Source organism: Gymnoscopelus microlampas (assembly GCF_963454915.1).
Source record: "Gymnoscopelus microlampas genome assembly, chromosome: 19".
In the NCBI taxonomy this organism is placed as follows: Eukaryota; Metazoa; Chordata; class Actinopteri; order Myctophiformes; family Myctophidae; genus Gymnoscopelus; species Gymnoscopelus microlampas.
In genome coordinates this window covers 26,392,570-26,406,496 of record NC_139956.1, presented here as the reverse complement: position 1 = coordinate 26,406,496, position 13,927 = coordinate 26,392,570, and the positions used below count along the sequence as shown (strand labels likewise).

Sequence of the window (13,927 nt, the reverse complement as noted above, 5' to 3'; positions counted from 1 at the left end):
AAGAAAAAGAAGGGTGGGCAAACAAAGAGAATAAAATGAATATAAACTATAATTACGGTGGAGTCTATGGACTGTGTAGTAGTGGTTTGTTTTAACACAGCCCACATTGGGTGTGTATGAGTGGTTTCATGTGTTTGCTGTGCTGTGTTGTTACTCATGCACATGAGGAAATGACACCATACATTGTGCCTGAGCCTGCAGAGTGTCTGTCTATGAACGACATAAAGTAGGTGAACTACCACACACTGTCTATCACATAAAACAAGCTGTGCCTTCGTAACAGTGTACAATCATTTGTATCATTTCCATATGACAAAACACTGCTTAAAAGAACACTGACTTGTGTGTTGTAGAAGGATCAGGAGAACCAGATGTGACGTATGCACAGGTTAACCACCAATACAAAGGCAAAGCAAAGAAGAAGAGAGGTAGGTGAAATGCATATCCATCATATAATACAATAAATTGTTTGAGCCTGCAGTGTCAGTCTATGAACTTCACAAAATAGATCAACTACCACACACTTTGCATCAGTGGCGGACGCGGGATCTCTTTATGAGTAAGGCCTGGCAGATAGACAGCTGGAGAGAGTTGAATAACCTCTTCAAATAACCAAAAATGACCGAAATATGTAGGCAACCTACATATTTATGTTTTAGCTTAGACATAGCCTACAATAGTTGGTAGATGATTGGTAAATGATTAACCATGACGACTTTTTCAAAGTTAGACTTTTATTTTGTACTTTCTTGAACCACAAGCATATCACTGCTTTGCATTAGGGCTGCAACTATTGATTCTCTTCCTAGCAAATATTCTATCAATTACTTTTTATATTAATGAAATAATCGAGAAGTGCTTGTTTATAATGAATATATATATATATATATATATATATAGATATAGATATATATAAACGCAATAAAAAATGAATAGCTATTTTTTTATAATCAAGTAAATCGATTAGTCTGATTAACCACTTTCATACATTGTCGTAAAACAGTGTCACGCAAAAAAGTTTGCTTCTAACAGAGTTTCCTCCACAGAGAGGCCTGCTGATCCACTTGAGAGCTCTTTGTATTCTGAAGTGAAGACTGGATCATCCACAGGTACATTGTGTTATTTATAATCTTCACAAACATTCTGACACAAGGTTTTGCGTGGAACTGTTTAAAATAATCACTAAATCCACTGATTATGTGGAAAAATTATTATTAGTCACTGGCCAAATGGTTTTGCTGGTCGAACGTTTCTGATTTTAAGTAATTTCCATATGACAAAGAACACTGACTTGTGTGTTGTAGAAGGATCAGGAGAACCAGATGTGACTTACGCCCAGGTTAACCACCAAAACAAAGGCAAAGCAAAGAAGAAGAGAGGTAGGTGAAATGTATATCCCTCATAATAAAATTTATTGTTTGAGTCTGCAGTGTCAGTCTATGAACTTCACAAAGTAGATCAACTACCACACACACTTTGCATTAGGGCTGCAACGATTGATTATCTTCCTAGCAATTATTCTATCAATTACTTTTTACTAGTCCAAAAAACAAAATCTTTTTTTTTAACCATAATATCACTTACACTTCATTTAAACAATGAATATGCTTTTTGAGGTATATTAACGTCTTTTTCCTAAATAACTAAATTGAAACCATGTTTGAAATGTCACAAATAAGTACCACATTAATGCTATATTTTGTTTACTTCTAGGTGACACAAGCGTTTATGGAAACATCTATTACTCAGATGACTATGAAAATGGTAAATTGTATGCTTTTTCCAATCATTTAATATTGGTATGTATTAAGGGTCATTTTAACAGGTTAACATTGCTTGATTTTTTTGTTAGATTTCGTTTTTTTTTGTTGTCAGTGAAATTAGGGGGCATGGCCCTCTGTCAATTACTCTGTTCACCCAGAACCCTTCTAACAAATCTCTACCAAAGTTTAATTCTGCTTCAATTGTTGTAGGAAAATGACCATAAAGTAGCATCAGAGTCCATAATTATCCACATATATTTTGAGGCCAAGTGGATGTTGAGGGATATTCCTGTGAGCAGAGATATCTGTGCTCTTAATCAGTGAAAGACAAAACTGAATCAGATGTAAATACACTTCACTTGTTCCAGGAAAAGCAGTAGATCAAATATGATATACTGTAGCATAATGTTCAATGAGTCTCCTGTTTTAAATGTATATTGTTATCTGTTTCAACTCCTCAGATACAGACGTGTAGGGCAACCCAACACGACACATGTGGATAAAGTCAAATGGATTTTTAGCAATAAATGTAGGGTAACATGTACTGTATACAGTGATGGAAGAAGTACTCATATGTTTCATAAAGTATCAATACTGCAATGTAGATGTACTTTGTTACAAGTAAAAGTCTGGAATTCAAAATTTACTTGAGTAAAAGTACAAAAGTATCGGCATCAGAATATACTTAAAGTACCACAAGTAAAAGTACTCATTTTGCAGAATGTCCCATTTCACAAGTTCAAAATGTATAAAGAAATCTTTTGAAAATAGCCGATCTACAAGCTCACAATGTGTTGCGATGCGACGCATTGTGAGCTTGTAGATCTACTATTTTCAAAAAAACGAAATGTATATAGGGTGTTTAGTGTGTTTTGTAATAATTATCAAAATCTACAAAGTAGCTAGTAACAATTGTTCATATAATTGTAGTGGAGTAAAAGCATAATATTTTCCAAATAAAGTAAAAGTACCTAAACAAATTACTTTAAGTACAGTACTTGAGTACAAGTACTTAGTTACTTTACACCACTGTTCACAGTTCACACTTGTACGGTATACAAGCACATGCACACAAACACAGATACAAGTGCATACACAACGAAAATCCTAACACCTTATTTTACAGTTGCCTCATTCAAGAGCATTAAATTGTATACAAAATATACTTTTTAGATCAATTATATTACATATTATATGAATCACATTTATTTTTTCTAGGTGTTAAAATCGATTGACTCGATTTTAAACTTTAAATGTTTATGTATTTTATAGTTTACTGTGTACAGTTATGTTTTTTACAGACTTTTGTTTTATTACATTTAATTGGTTTAAAAATAATGATAATGATTATAAATGACAATGATATTGAATGATGATTAAACCATTTTTTAAAGATTTTTAAAGACTCTTATTTGTAAAGATTTTGACCTCCTGTCTGAAAACTATGTTCATTAATCTCAGAGAATCAATTTTTTTGCTTTTTTCCACATTCTTTTTCAAGGACGTTTATGCTTGTTGTTGTTATATGTTGTTCAAATTATGTAAATAAATAAATCTTTATTTTTTTTAGAATAAACTGCTTCAGAGAACAAAATGTCATAATGTATTATATGAATTACCTTAGAATCTGAACAAGGTGCATCAGATCTGTGCTTGTATTAGCTGTTCAATCAGAACAAGTCTGTTCTCACACTGATGTTGTGTAAACTACTTCCACATCTCTTAACCTCCCAAGAACAGTGTCATGCATATGAAATCGTTCTGAGAGTCTGCAGTATGCCACACAACTTATCATTCACATTTTAATTTAGAACTCCCCTAAAGATTCCTCATGTCACTCCCTAGTGACCTTTTAGTGTCACTACACTTCCACAAAACAGGATGGATGGAGGGTGGACAGACAGACAGACAGACAGACAGACAGACAGACAGACAGACAGACAAACAGACAGTCCCAGGCCAGGGGGGCCCTCAAGGAGGCACAGCCACAGCAACAACTGCAGCTGCGCATACCTTGATAAAAATAAGCAACACAAACTCAGATCGATTCCAAGACATAATTAAATTAAATTATACTGTACATCCAATTATACGTCCATGTTTGCATATCATGTTGTGTTTCCTCTGATTGCTGTACCATCATTTAAATACATATATTTTTTAAATGTTAAATTTTATACTTGGGCTGAAACCTAAAGACCAAAAGCCCAAATATGGAGTCATAAATCATAGATACAGTACAACATAGGGAACTGACATAGACTGTCCACATGAAGTCTGAGATCCACATGAAGCCACGCCGTTATTAACCCCCCACATTTAATGTTACAATTAATGTTGTTCAACATCACCAAAAAGAACTAAAAAACTATTAAGAATGGTACAGATGAAAAAGGATAATAAAGATAAATAGAAAAGTATGTACCTCATGGCACAGCTTGAGGTGGTTGAAGGTGCTGTATGCATGGGTCCTACTTATAAATATCATAATGTATGTGCAATGGGCTTTCACCCCCATATAGCTGAGGACTTACAGATACTTACAGACAATACATCTGTATTATTATGCCAGTCCGAATCGAGAGGTATTTCTTTTGGAGGGGGAACACTGAGCAGCCCACGGACAAGCTGTTTAATACTACTGAGACACTAAGGCCTTGAAGGAGGGAAGAGAAAAGCTTATCATAGAACACATAGCTTATCACAGGCCTACCACTGTGGTGTCGTCCGCAAATTCAATGATGCTGTTGGGATTTGAGGACAGGCACACAGTCATGGGTGAATAGGTAGTATACGTGCAGTGAGCTGAGGCCAAGATGGTGTAGTTTTGTGACAAGCTTAGAGGGGAGGATAGTGTTGAATTCAGAACTGTAATCAATGAATAGTATTCAGACACGCATGTTCTTGTCCTTCTAGATCAGGTGAGTGAGAGGTGGACAGGGTGAGTAAATGGTTGTCTGATGGTCGAAGGGTTTTGACAGCTATCTCTGTGTTGAGTCTGTTGAAACGGGCATACACTTAACCCTTTTACTACATTCCAAAAGTTATCAGAGCAAATATTACTATGCAATAACTTCAGATACAAAGCTTTTTAATTTATTTTGGATTTCTCTTTTGTCTTATACACAACAGTGTTAACAACACAGGACATCATGGCTAGGCAGAGAAGAGATGAGCAAACCACAACAGGATGCACATCCAACCACACGTGTCCTTGCTATTGTCGTCTACTTTTGCCTCCTCACAAGGCCCAGACAACTGCACTACTTTATACATTATATGTTGCCGATGTTTTTTGTTGTGCCTTTGCTATTTTTATGCCTTTACTATTAAACCCTGTAGCACTTTGAGATTTGTAAAAATCCGCCAGGATCATTTGTTTATTTTTGGAACACAGTTCTTATTTGACACGATATTAAACACGTCTATGGGAATTCAGACCGAGGTAGGATGTGTAAATAACGTCAGACTTCTGTACTCTATAATAACCTGTTAAGTCATAGCTATATCACCCTGCTGCTAGTCACTACACTGATAGCCACACAGACTACTGTCACCTAACAGCATGGCTCCCCTAAATGTCCATTTACCCATATTAATATAGCCGTACATTTACCTTTTCTTTTCCTACATCACACAGCTGATCATAGCACATATTACCATTCATTGTTATTTTTCCTTTCTCTTTTGTCTTATCAACAACAATAGGACAACATGGCCAAACAAAGTTACTCTCATACTTCACAAAGAGCATGTGGTTAGTGATCACACTTACTGCACAACCCAACGCCATATGTTAACTGGAAGTTTTTAAAATCACACCTTTTCTCATAGGTTTTGCCATTGTCACGCCACCCTACATGTATTTCCTGCAGATGTTGAACATTTCTACCCTACTGGCAGCTAATACTTGACTTTTCAGGTGTTCTTTGAGCAATTTCCCCTCATTCTACTGTTACTTATATTTTATATATCCCACGTCACCTGCACCACTACTTCTACCCACATTCTGCTGCTCTACACGGCTTGATGAAAAATTGCATTTTCTAACATGGTTCCCTAACACATCCACCAATCCTACAAAATTACCTTATATATGCTGTAAGTTATGTTTTGGTTAAAACAAAAATATTTTTGTTAAAGCTCTATATTCTGATAGTAAGCATTGCTATGTATTGTTTGTTCAGTAACCGGGGTCTATGTGATGCGTCTATATGGTAGTAGGCTGATGCACAGAGCATGCACGAACACACATGCACATCCACACACACACACTCACACTCACACGTTCCACTGTGATGGAGGCTGTATGTGTGACTGTGGTTTGACACACGCTGCTTCCTTTGTAGACAGTGAGGACTCTAATACCAGCCTAGCCTTCAGTGTTTAATGTAGGTTATTTTATAGTCTGTTTTCACTCATAATGCTGTTAAATGTATTTTAAAACAATTTAACCATAATAAAATAAAATAATTCTCTATTATAAAAAGACGTTTCGTGCTTAGTATACACTACAGTTTGTGTATCTCATTACCAAATCTAAAGACTAGAACATAATATTGTATTACTTCACACTGATACTAAAACAGAGGGAACAGGACTTTGTGAATGTAAGGAACGCCTGTTTGAATGGGTTTTCTGGGTGACAACATCACACTGGACTCCCAATATGTATTAAACAATAGGCCGAGCATTTGGTCTTTGACAGCAACTTGCCCTTGGAATCTTCCTACCGGTAATTTTCTCACTGGATACAATGATTTCACTCACTATTTCGCATATTCCAAAAAGGTCCTTTTGCACACCTGCTGCACTTAGGACAGATGCACAGGAGAGAACAGCTAATGTGGAGAAAAAAGGAAATGTCCTGCAGAACATCTTCACTTAAAAATATATATTCATTTAGAAACAATGTTTCGGTCCAACTGACCTTCAGGTCAGGTATCTGATGATGTCATAGTCAAGTTATCATAGTCTGTTAAATAAAAACATCCATACTACATACAATATACAAACAAATCTTGAAATATTGCAATTTTACATATTAAATTATCCATTGGATTCCTCGTAATTCAAGTGATCATTTACTGTATGAGACATCACACTGTGTTGTCTCTCTGTCTTATTTCCCTGTTTCACACAACAGTAGTTACAGCTCATGCATAGGAAGTAGAAACATTTTTTCAGAGTCATTCATCTCAGGAAAGGATGGGGCACACATTGCCCTATGTGCTCCTCTGTGAGTATATCACTATTATTACTAGTAGGTCTATTGAAATAGTATTTGAACCATTTCTATGAAGGCTGTACTTAAACACATTTTTGTTAAAGTTAAGCTGCTGACAGTAAAAAGGTGTCAGTACAATCAATGTCGCACTTTAACGTAGGATCTCGACCAATATTTTCACCTTTATCATTTCAACAATATGTGAATTTACTATTAACAGTCATGATGCAACTTTATACAGTACAAAGACACTCTAACGTCCACTCCTATAGTATAACACCATTTATTTATTTTTACACATTATCGAAGCTACAAAACATTTGATGGATATTAGAATTTTATAGCAAACTAGACCAGTTTTTTTTTAAAGCAAGTACTTTTGAATACTTAAAGGAGCACTTCACGCATTTTCAAATGTATCTTCATATTAATAGTCACTCACTAATGCTCATTATAAGATGGCACCATTTAACGATGTCATCATTTATTAGGTGTTACACAACATTGTTAGCAGAATGGACAAATTATTGTTATTTGTTATTTGTTGTTATGAGTCAACTGTTGTCTATGTTGGTATTATTAGGAATGAAATACAGATATTTACGCTTAGCTTCATACAGTATTATCTCATCAAATATTTTTCAGTGCTGAGTAGCTTCCTCTCCTATGGACACAGTCAAGGTGAAGATTGATTTAATATCTATTATGTTTATTCACTCAAAATCATATTTGTTGTGTGTGTGTGCGTGCGTGCTTTTGTGTGAGTGTGAGTGTGAGTGTGAGTGTGTGTGTGTGTGTGTGTGTGTGTGTGTGTGTGTGTGTGTGTGTGTGTGTGTGTGTGTGTGTGTGTGAGTGAGTGAGTGAGTGAGTGAGTGAGTGAGCGAGCGAGCGAGCGAGCGTGCGTGCGTGCGTGCGTGCGTGCGTGCGTGCGTGCGTATTATATCAATTGGGAGAAATACTGAGGCTCACAGTTCTATTTTATTTCTCGGTCATAAATAACAGCTGCACCAAAAACTACTTTGACGGCAGACAGAACTTGTGTACTGACATCAGATAGAGTGACCCTCACCTGTACTGTGGAAAGTAGAGTTTCGTGGATCATCAACTGGTACAGAGACAACAATCCACTGCTTGTGACACATCAGCCAACCTACACATTCAGTCCCTCCAGTGTCTCAGAGAGTGGAAGCTACTGGTGTCAAGGAAGGAGAGAAGACCCACCATACCGCACACAATACAGCAACCAAGTTGATATCGCTGTCTCTGGTGAGTTATTGTTTTTATAAATTGTATGCTTTATATTTATTTTATTTATTCTAAACTAACAATGAAGAGGTTTAAGCAGCTTCCTAAAAATTCATAGCTGTAACTGTAATTTGTTCAAAGATCATATTTTACCTATTTACATATTTACAATTTCAGCTTTTAGTTGTGTAATTAAAATGTGCATTTGGTTTGAATTAAAATGTAGATATTTTATGGTTTCATTCAAATTGAAACTTAAGTGATGAATTGTCATAAACTGAATGTAACCATTGCTACCTCATAGCAATAATGTGGAGCTTTTCTGTGTGGAATTTAGAACTCCAGAAATACATATTAGGTATTCAGGGACATGCTCCTGTCAGTGCTCTTGACCAAGGGTGACCTTTAGAGTTGGATGTAGTGCCCAGATGCTGCTCAGTGGTTGCTATTAACCATCTTATAGGAGGATGGATTGAATACAGAGGATGTATTTACCCACAAGAATCAATAAAGTATTGCTCAACTTAACTATGTGTTACTTCTACAGAGGCACCTGTGCCTGTTGTCAGCAAACACCCTGACTGGCCTGATCATTTCATTGGAGAGACTGTTACTCTGTGGTGTACGATACAGGAAGGACGTGCCTCTGTCTGGGAGTACTCATGGTGGAAGTACTCTAACGAAATCAAGAATTACAGAGAACATGAATATGTAATAAGTCCTTCTGAAAAGCATCCCAGTGGTCAATACAAGTGTCTAGGTCAACGCAAGCAGGACCAACAATTATCCAAATTCAGCAATCCCATCACTATGACTTTTAAAGGTATGGATACTCTGTATAGTTTTTATGATTCTATACTGTGTTTTCTTCACACAACTGCTTCCATTCCTCCACCTTGTTGACTGCTCACAATAAATCACATCAATTATTTTCCTGTATCAGCATTTGTATAGATTTGTCACTTCGTAATTACAACAGAATAGGGTTAGGCTATAGGATTTGTAGTACTTTTCATATACTGTAACTCAAGCGTGCACAGTTACAGGAAAGAGATAGGTACAACAATGTTATGTAAAAAATAATGCATAACATACTAACTAACATATAGTTGCCTGTGAACAGCAATTACATTGTGCTGGGCAAAGAAAGGAAAGGGAAAAGATGAAGAATAAGAATCTTATGTGCTAGCGGACATTTTTGCCTTTTTTTTGGGTCATGAATCCTCCCAACCACTGTCCAAGCCATAGAGCCCCACCGCTAGGGGGAGCTAAAACGTCATTTAAGTTTAGGTATTATTTTACAGATGGGAGAGGGAACTTCCATTTAAAAAAAACTGTGCCGCCTCCAGTAATTGCATGAAACATCAATATCTTTAACAGACATACTGTATGTCCTGTCGAACAATAAACAACGTTTCAATACAGAGAATGTGCTTTCCAACAGCCAAACCCCAGTCTTTTCTGAGTTTGTCAACTACATGGTTCAGTCCTGGAGCCTCAGTGACTCTGAGCTGTGATGTTAAAGAATCATCTGCAGGCTGGATGTTCTACTGGTACAGAGCTGTTCCTACACCATCATACAACTCCTACACTTATGAGCTCTTATCTGGTAGCTACAATGGGACTGTAGAGGGATCCTACATCATTCATGGTGCTACAGGCACAGGAGGATATGTGTGTAAAGCTGGGAGAGGAGACCCAGTTTATTACACTGAGGAGAGTAAACTTCAGTTTGTGTGGTCTGATGGTGAGTGTGACTCAAAATTCATCATTCTTATTCCTACTGTATGTTGTTCTATGTTGTTTTCTTAACAACATACAGGACAGACCCAGTGACTGACTGATTCACTCTCTCACTCTTGCTCACATCCCCTGTTTTCTATTTATATTTCTTTCACCTTCTCTGGTTGTGTTCTCACTTTTCTTTTAGTTCACTATGTCATTGTAATACTGTTCTGTGTTTGACCTCTGATACTTTAGATCTTCATTCTTCAGCTTCTCTCACAGTGAGTTCTAACAGAACTCAGCACTTCATCAATGAGTCTGTCTCACTGAACTGTGAGGGAAACTCTACTGAATGGAAAGTGAAGAGTTACACTGATCGATTGGATGAGATTTCATCTGGACTTTCAATGACTGACACTGGAGTGTACTGGTGCGAGTCTGAATTGGGAGAGTACAGTAATGCTGTCAACATCACAGTACATGGTGAGTCCAGTTACTTTATTCATGTACCTAACAATACTGCAGCATTCCACGAACTCATTAAAAGCATGCTTTTGTATTTTGCTCAGTGTGAACATGTGGACTGTTTTTAACTTGTTAACTGTTTTACAGATGGTTCTGTCATCCTGGTGAGTCCTGTCCATCCTGTGACTGAGGGACATTCTGTGACTCTTCAATGCAAACATAGAACAGACTCATCACTCTCCAACGTGGACTTTTATAGAAATGATGAACTGGTCCAAACTAAAACCAATGGAGAGATGATCATAACTGCTGTATCTAAGTCTGATGAGGGATTCTACAAGTGTAAATATTCTGGAGGAGAATCACCACAGAGCTGGATGACAGTGAGATGGAAGAGTGAGTATACTGACAATAACTTGCAGTAGCCTACCTTTGTTTTGTTTTATTCTTTTCATGTATTTAAACAAATAATGTAAATATTTATTATAATTTTTCTTAGGCATGACTATGCTTACAGTAGTACTACCTTCACAGGTTTTAATCTAGACTGAATACAACTTTAAAAGGAAACCTATTAAAATGTTCTCAATTACTTTTTAAAATGTTTATTCCAGCTTTGTTTGTAAACTATTACACAGTCAACAGACAAGACAGTGGTCTGCCAGGTTTATAACAGTTAAATCTAAATGTCTTTAGGCATACACTATAGCCCGTCAAGTTAAATGCTAAAATGAGTTGTTCTAATACTAATCTATTTATTTCAAATATTATTTTCATTGCTGTCATAATGTCTCCTTCAGTGTCAAAACAGAGTTCTTCACATGTTGTGGGACTGATTGTGGGACTGCTTGTTGTGATTCTACTGACCATCCTTCTGCTTCTGCTGTGTCGATACAGAAACTCTAAAGGTAAGAACTACTAACATTAGATGGATTACATCTAGATTACAATCACTCACCAACTGTCCTTAATTTATACTGATTACCATGGCATAGCAATTTAAAGGTTCAAAAATATGTTTTATTTTTATTTACAGATCCATGTTGTGCCAGGTAAGCAGTATTTCTCTGTCTATTCATAAACATGACAGCAGTAGATTCCATCTGGTTTTCTACTTCATTTCTGATAAATATACTTAATCTTTTAATTACAGACACGTTCAGTCTCAGGGAACCAATCAGAGCTCAGCTGGAGACCAGCGGACCAATCAAAGTGGGGATCCGGATGAAGAGTACTACCCACTGCAGCATGGTCAGTCTTTGAACCAAACCTATCATGTTGGTTAAGGACACTTCTGATAAATACTTCGGACAAGGATAACTGGTTCTAATTTAAATCTAAAGACATTTAGAAATTCAAATTAAAAATAAATCTTCATTCATAAATTCTTTGGTTAAAATAAGTGTGAAATAGCTCTATTTGATCATTTGATCATTGTTATAGATTGTTTGTTCAGTAACAGGGATTTCCCCATCTCTCCAGCTCTTTATGGAACAGATAATGCATTTTCAGTTCAGGATACCAATTTTATACAGTCAGGAGAGAGAACTCAGGATACAGTATAAACAAATGAAATTGGAATGGGAACATTATTACTGTATATTGAAACTGATAAATGGGTACTCTCTCCTGATTGGATGAATCTGAACAAACACTCAATGACAGCAATGACTATCATAATAGATCCTTAAATATTAATATAACACGCACGCACGCACGCACGCACACACACACACACACACACACACACACACACACACACACACACACACACACACACACACACACACACACACACACACACACACACACACACACACACACACACACACACACACACACACACACACACACACACACACACACACACACACACCTTTAAACAATGAATGTCCTTTTGAAGTATATCAACGTCTGTCAGTTTGTTCCTTTTTCCTAAATAGCAAAATAATGAACTAAATTGAAAACATGTTTGAAGTAACACAAATAAGTAGCCTACACATTAATACTATATTCTGTTCACCTATAGGTGACACAAGCGTTTATGGAGAAATCAATCACTCTGATGAAAATGGTACAGTATATATTTTTTATATGGTTAAGTCCAATGCTTTCGTTTGGTTTTATTGTGGAATAGTAATGTTAAGAGCGTCATTTCTTCAGGTTAAAATGTATCACTAGATTGTTTTTGTGTGTGTTTTTTTACTTTTCAGTGGGATGAGGGCTTCATGGCCCTCTATCAATTACTCTGTTCACAGGACAGTTTTGTTTACTGTGTACCAATGCCACCACCTCGTTCACAGCTTTTCTAAAAAACCTTAGGCTTATGTGTTTTTACTTTGAACTCCAGACTTACAATGTTGTTAAATAACAGTGAGAGTGCTTTTCACCAACATTATACGTACATTGTTAATTGCATCCTTACAGTCTGCTATCTAACTCATATTCTCCCTTTAACTGTGTCACTCACTGCATACATTTTGGTAACCTTGCGTCACCAGTCTTTCCACCTCGGAGGAAAGCCTGGTATGCGTTACTAAAGACCCATATGATCCGGTCTAGGCCATGCCTACAGAAAAAAAAAAAAAATCCTCTTTCCGGATTGTCGCGATCCGGTTTTGCGGTGCCGCTTTGTTTAGGTTCCCCAATCCCTATTTAAATGGAATAGAATTTCCCCGTGGGATAATACGGATAGGATAATACAGACGCTAAATAGTCTCCGGAAAGTACACTCACATTTATATTTAAAAAATAAGCTAAACTACGCCGCATCAAGGATTTTATTAGGACGGACCTATTTTGGGGTGACGTCTTTCCGGATTGTCGCGATCCGGTCGCCTGATGACGCAGATGACGCGCCTGGTGACGTAGGGCTACTTCCGCTCCCGACCGGATCATAGACCCGAAAAGCTTTGCTTCCTAGGCTAACATTTTGGTAACAGATAACTGTTCCATTAATTCAATCAAATTGGGTATTAAATGAGGTACCGGTAATCCATTTCCAGAGGCAAATTGTTTTTCTGAAATGGTTTAATTGTAGTAGGATACTAGGAGAATAGTTTCTCAAGGGGAATTAGTTATATTTTCACGACAGCAGTTATAACATTTTGGATAACTGTACATAAAAATGGTTATAGCCACTTAACCACAAGAAAAATCTATATTATTTCAAAAAGAAAGAAGAAAACAGATTAGGAAGAACTTTAATTTCAACATTAGATGGATTACATCTAGATTACAATCATCACCAACTCTCCTTAAATTATAGCCTACTGATTACCATGGCATAGCAATTTAAAGGTTCAAAAAGATGTATGGTACAACTTTCTTAAGGACAGCTCTGACAAGGATAACAGGTTCTAATTTAAATCTAAATTCATTTAGATCTTCAAATTATGTATCATCACATAAACATTAATTAAAGGTGCAGTAAGTGATATTTATTTTGTTAAAATCGTATAATAAATTTATAATAAATGCACAAAATCTTTGTACATCCGTT

The 13,927-nt window shown here is 36.5% G+C and overlaps 2 protein-coding genes across 2 annotated transcripts in view; both read left to right on the top strand.

The window, feature by feature from the left end:
• The first annotated feature begins 8,039 nt into the window (after nt 1-8,039).
• LOC311035471 (uncharacterized protein) overlaps nt 8,040-13,927 on the top strand; it is a 56,215-nt gene continuing 50,327 nt past the window's right edge. The window contains exons 1-3 of the mRNA XM_084043701.1: nt 8,040-8,256; nt 8,783-9,058; nt 9,680-9,982. Coding sequence (XP_083899827.1) covers nt 9,046-9,058; nt 9,680-9,982 — 316 coding nt within the window. The 5' untranslated portion in view covers nt 8,040-8,256; nt 8,783-9,045. The remainder of the gene's footprint in view (nt 8,257-8,782; nt 9,059-9,679; nt 9,983-13,927) is intronic.
• On the top strand, nt 10,368-12,606 carry LOC311035089 (low affinity immunoglobulin gamma Fc region receptor III-like; the record flags this gene model as incomplete). Its single annotated transcript, XM_084043169.1, has 6 exons — nt 10,368-10,443; nt 10,573-10,821; nt 11,226-11,333; nt 11,462-11,477; nt 11,579-11,676; nt 12,455-12,606. 6 exons carry the CDS (start codon nt 10,368-10,370, stop codon nt 12,604-12,606), a joined length of 699 nt encoding a protein of 232 aa, XP_083899295.1.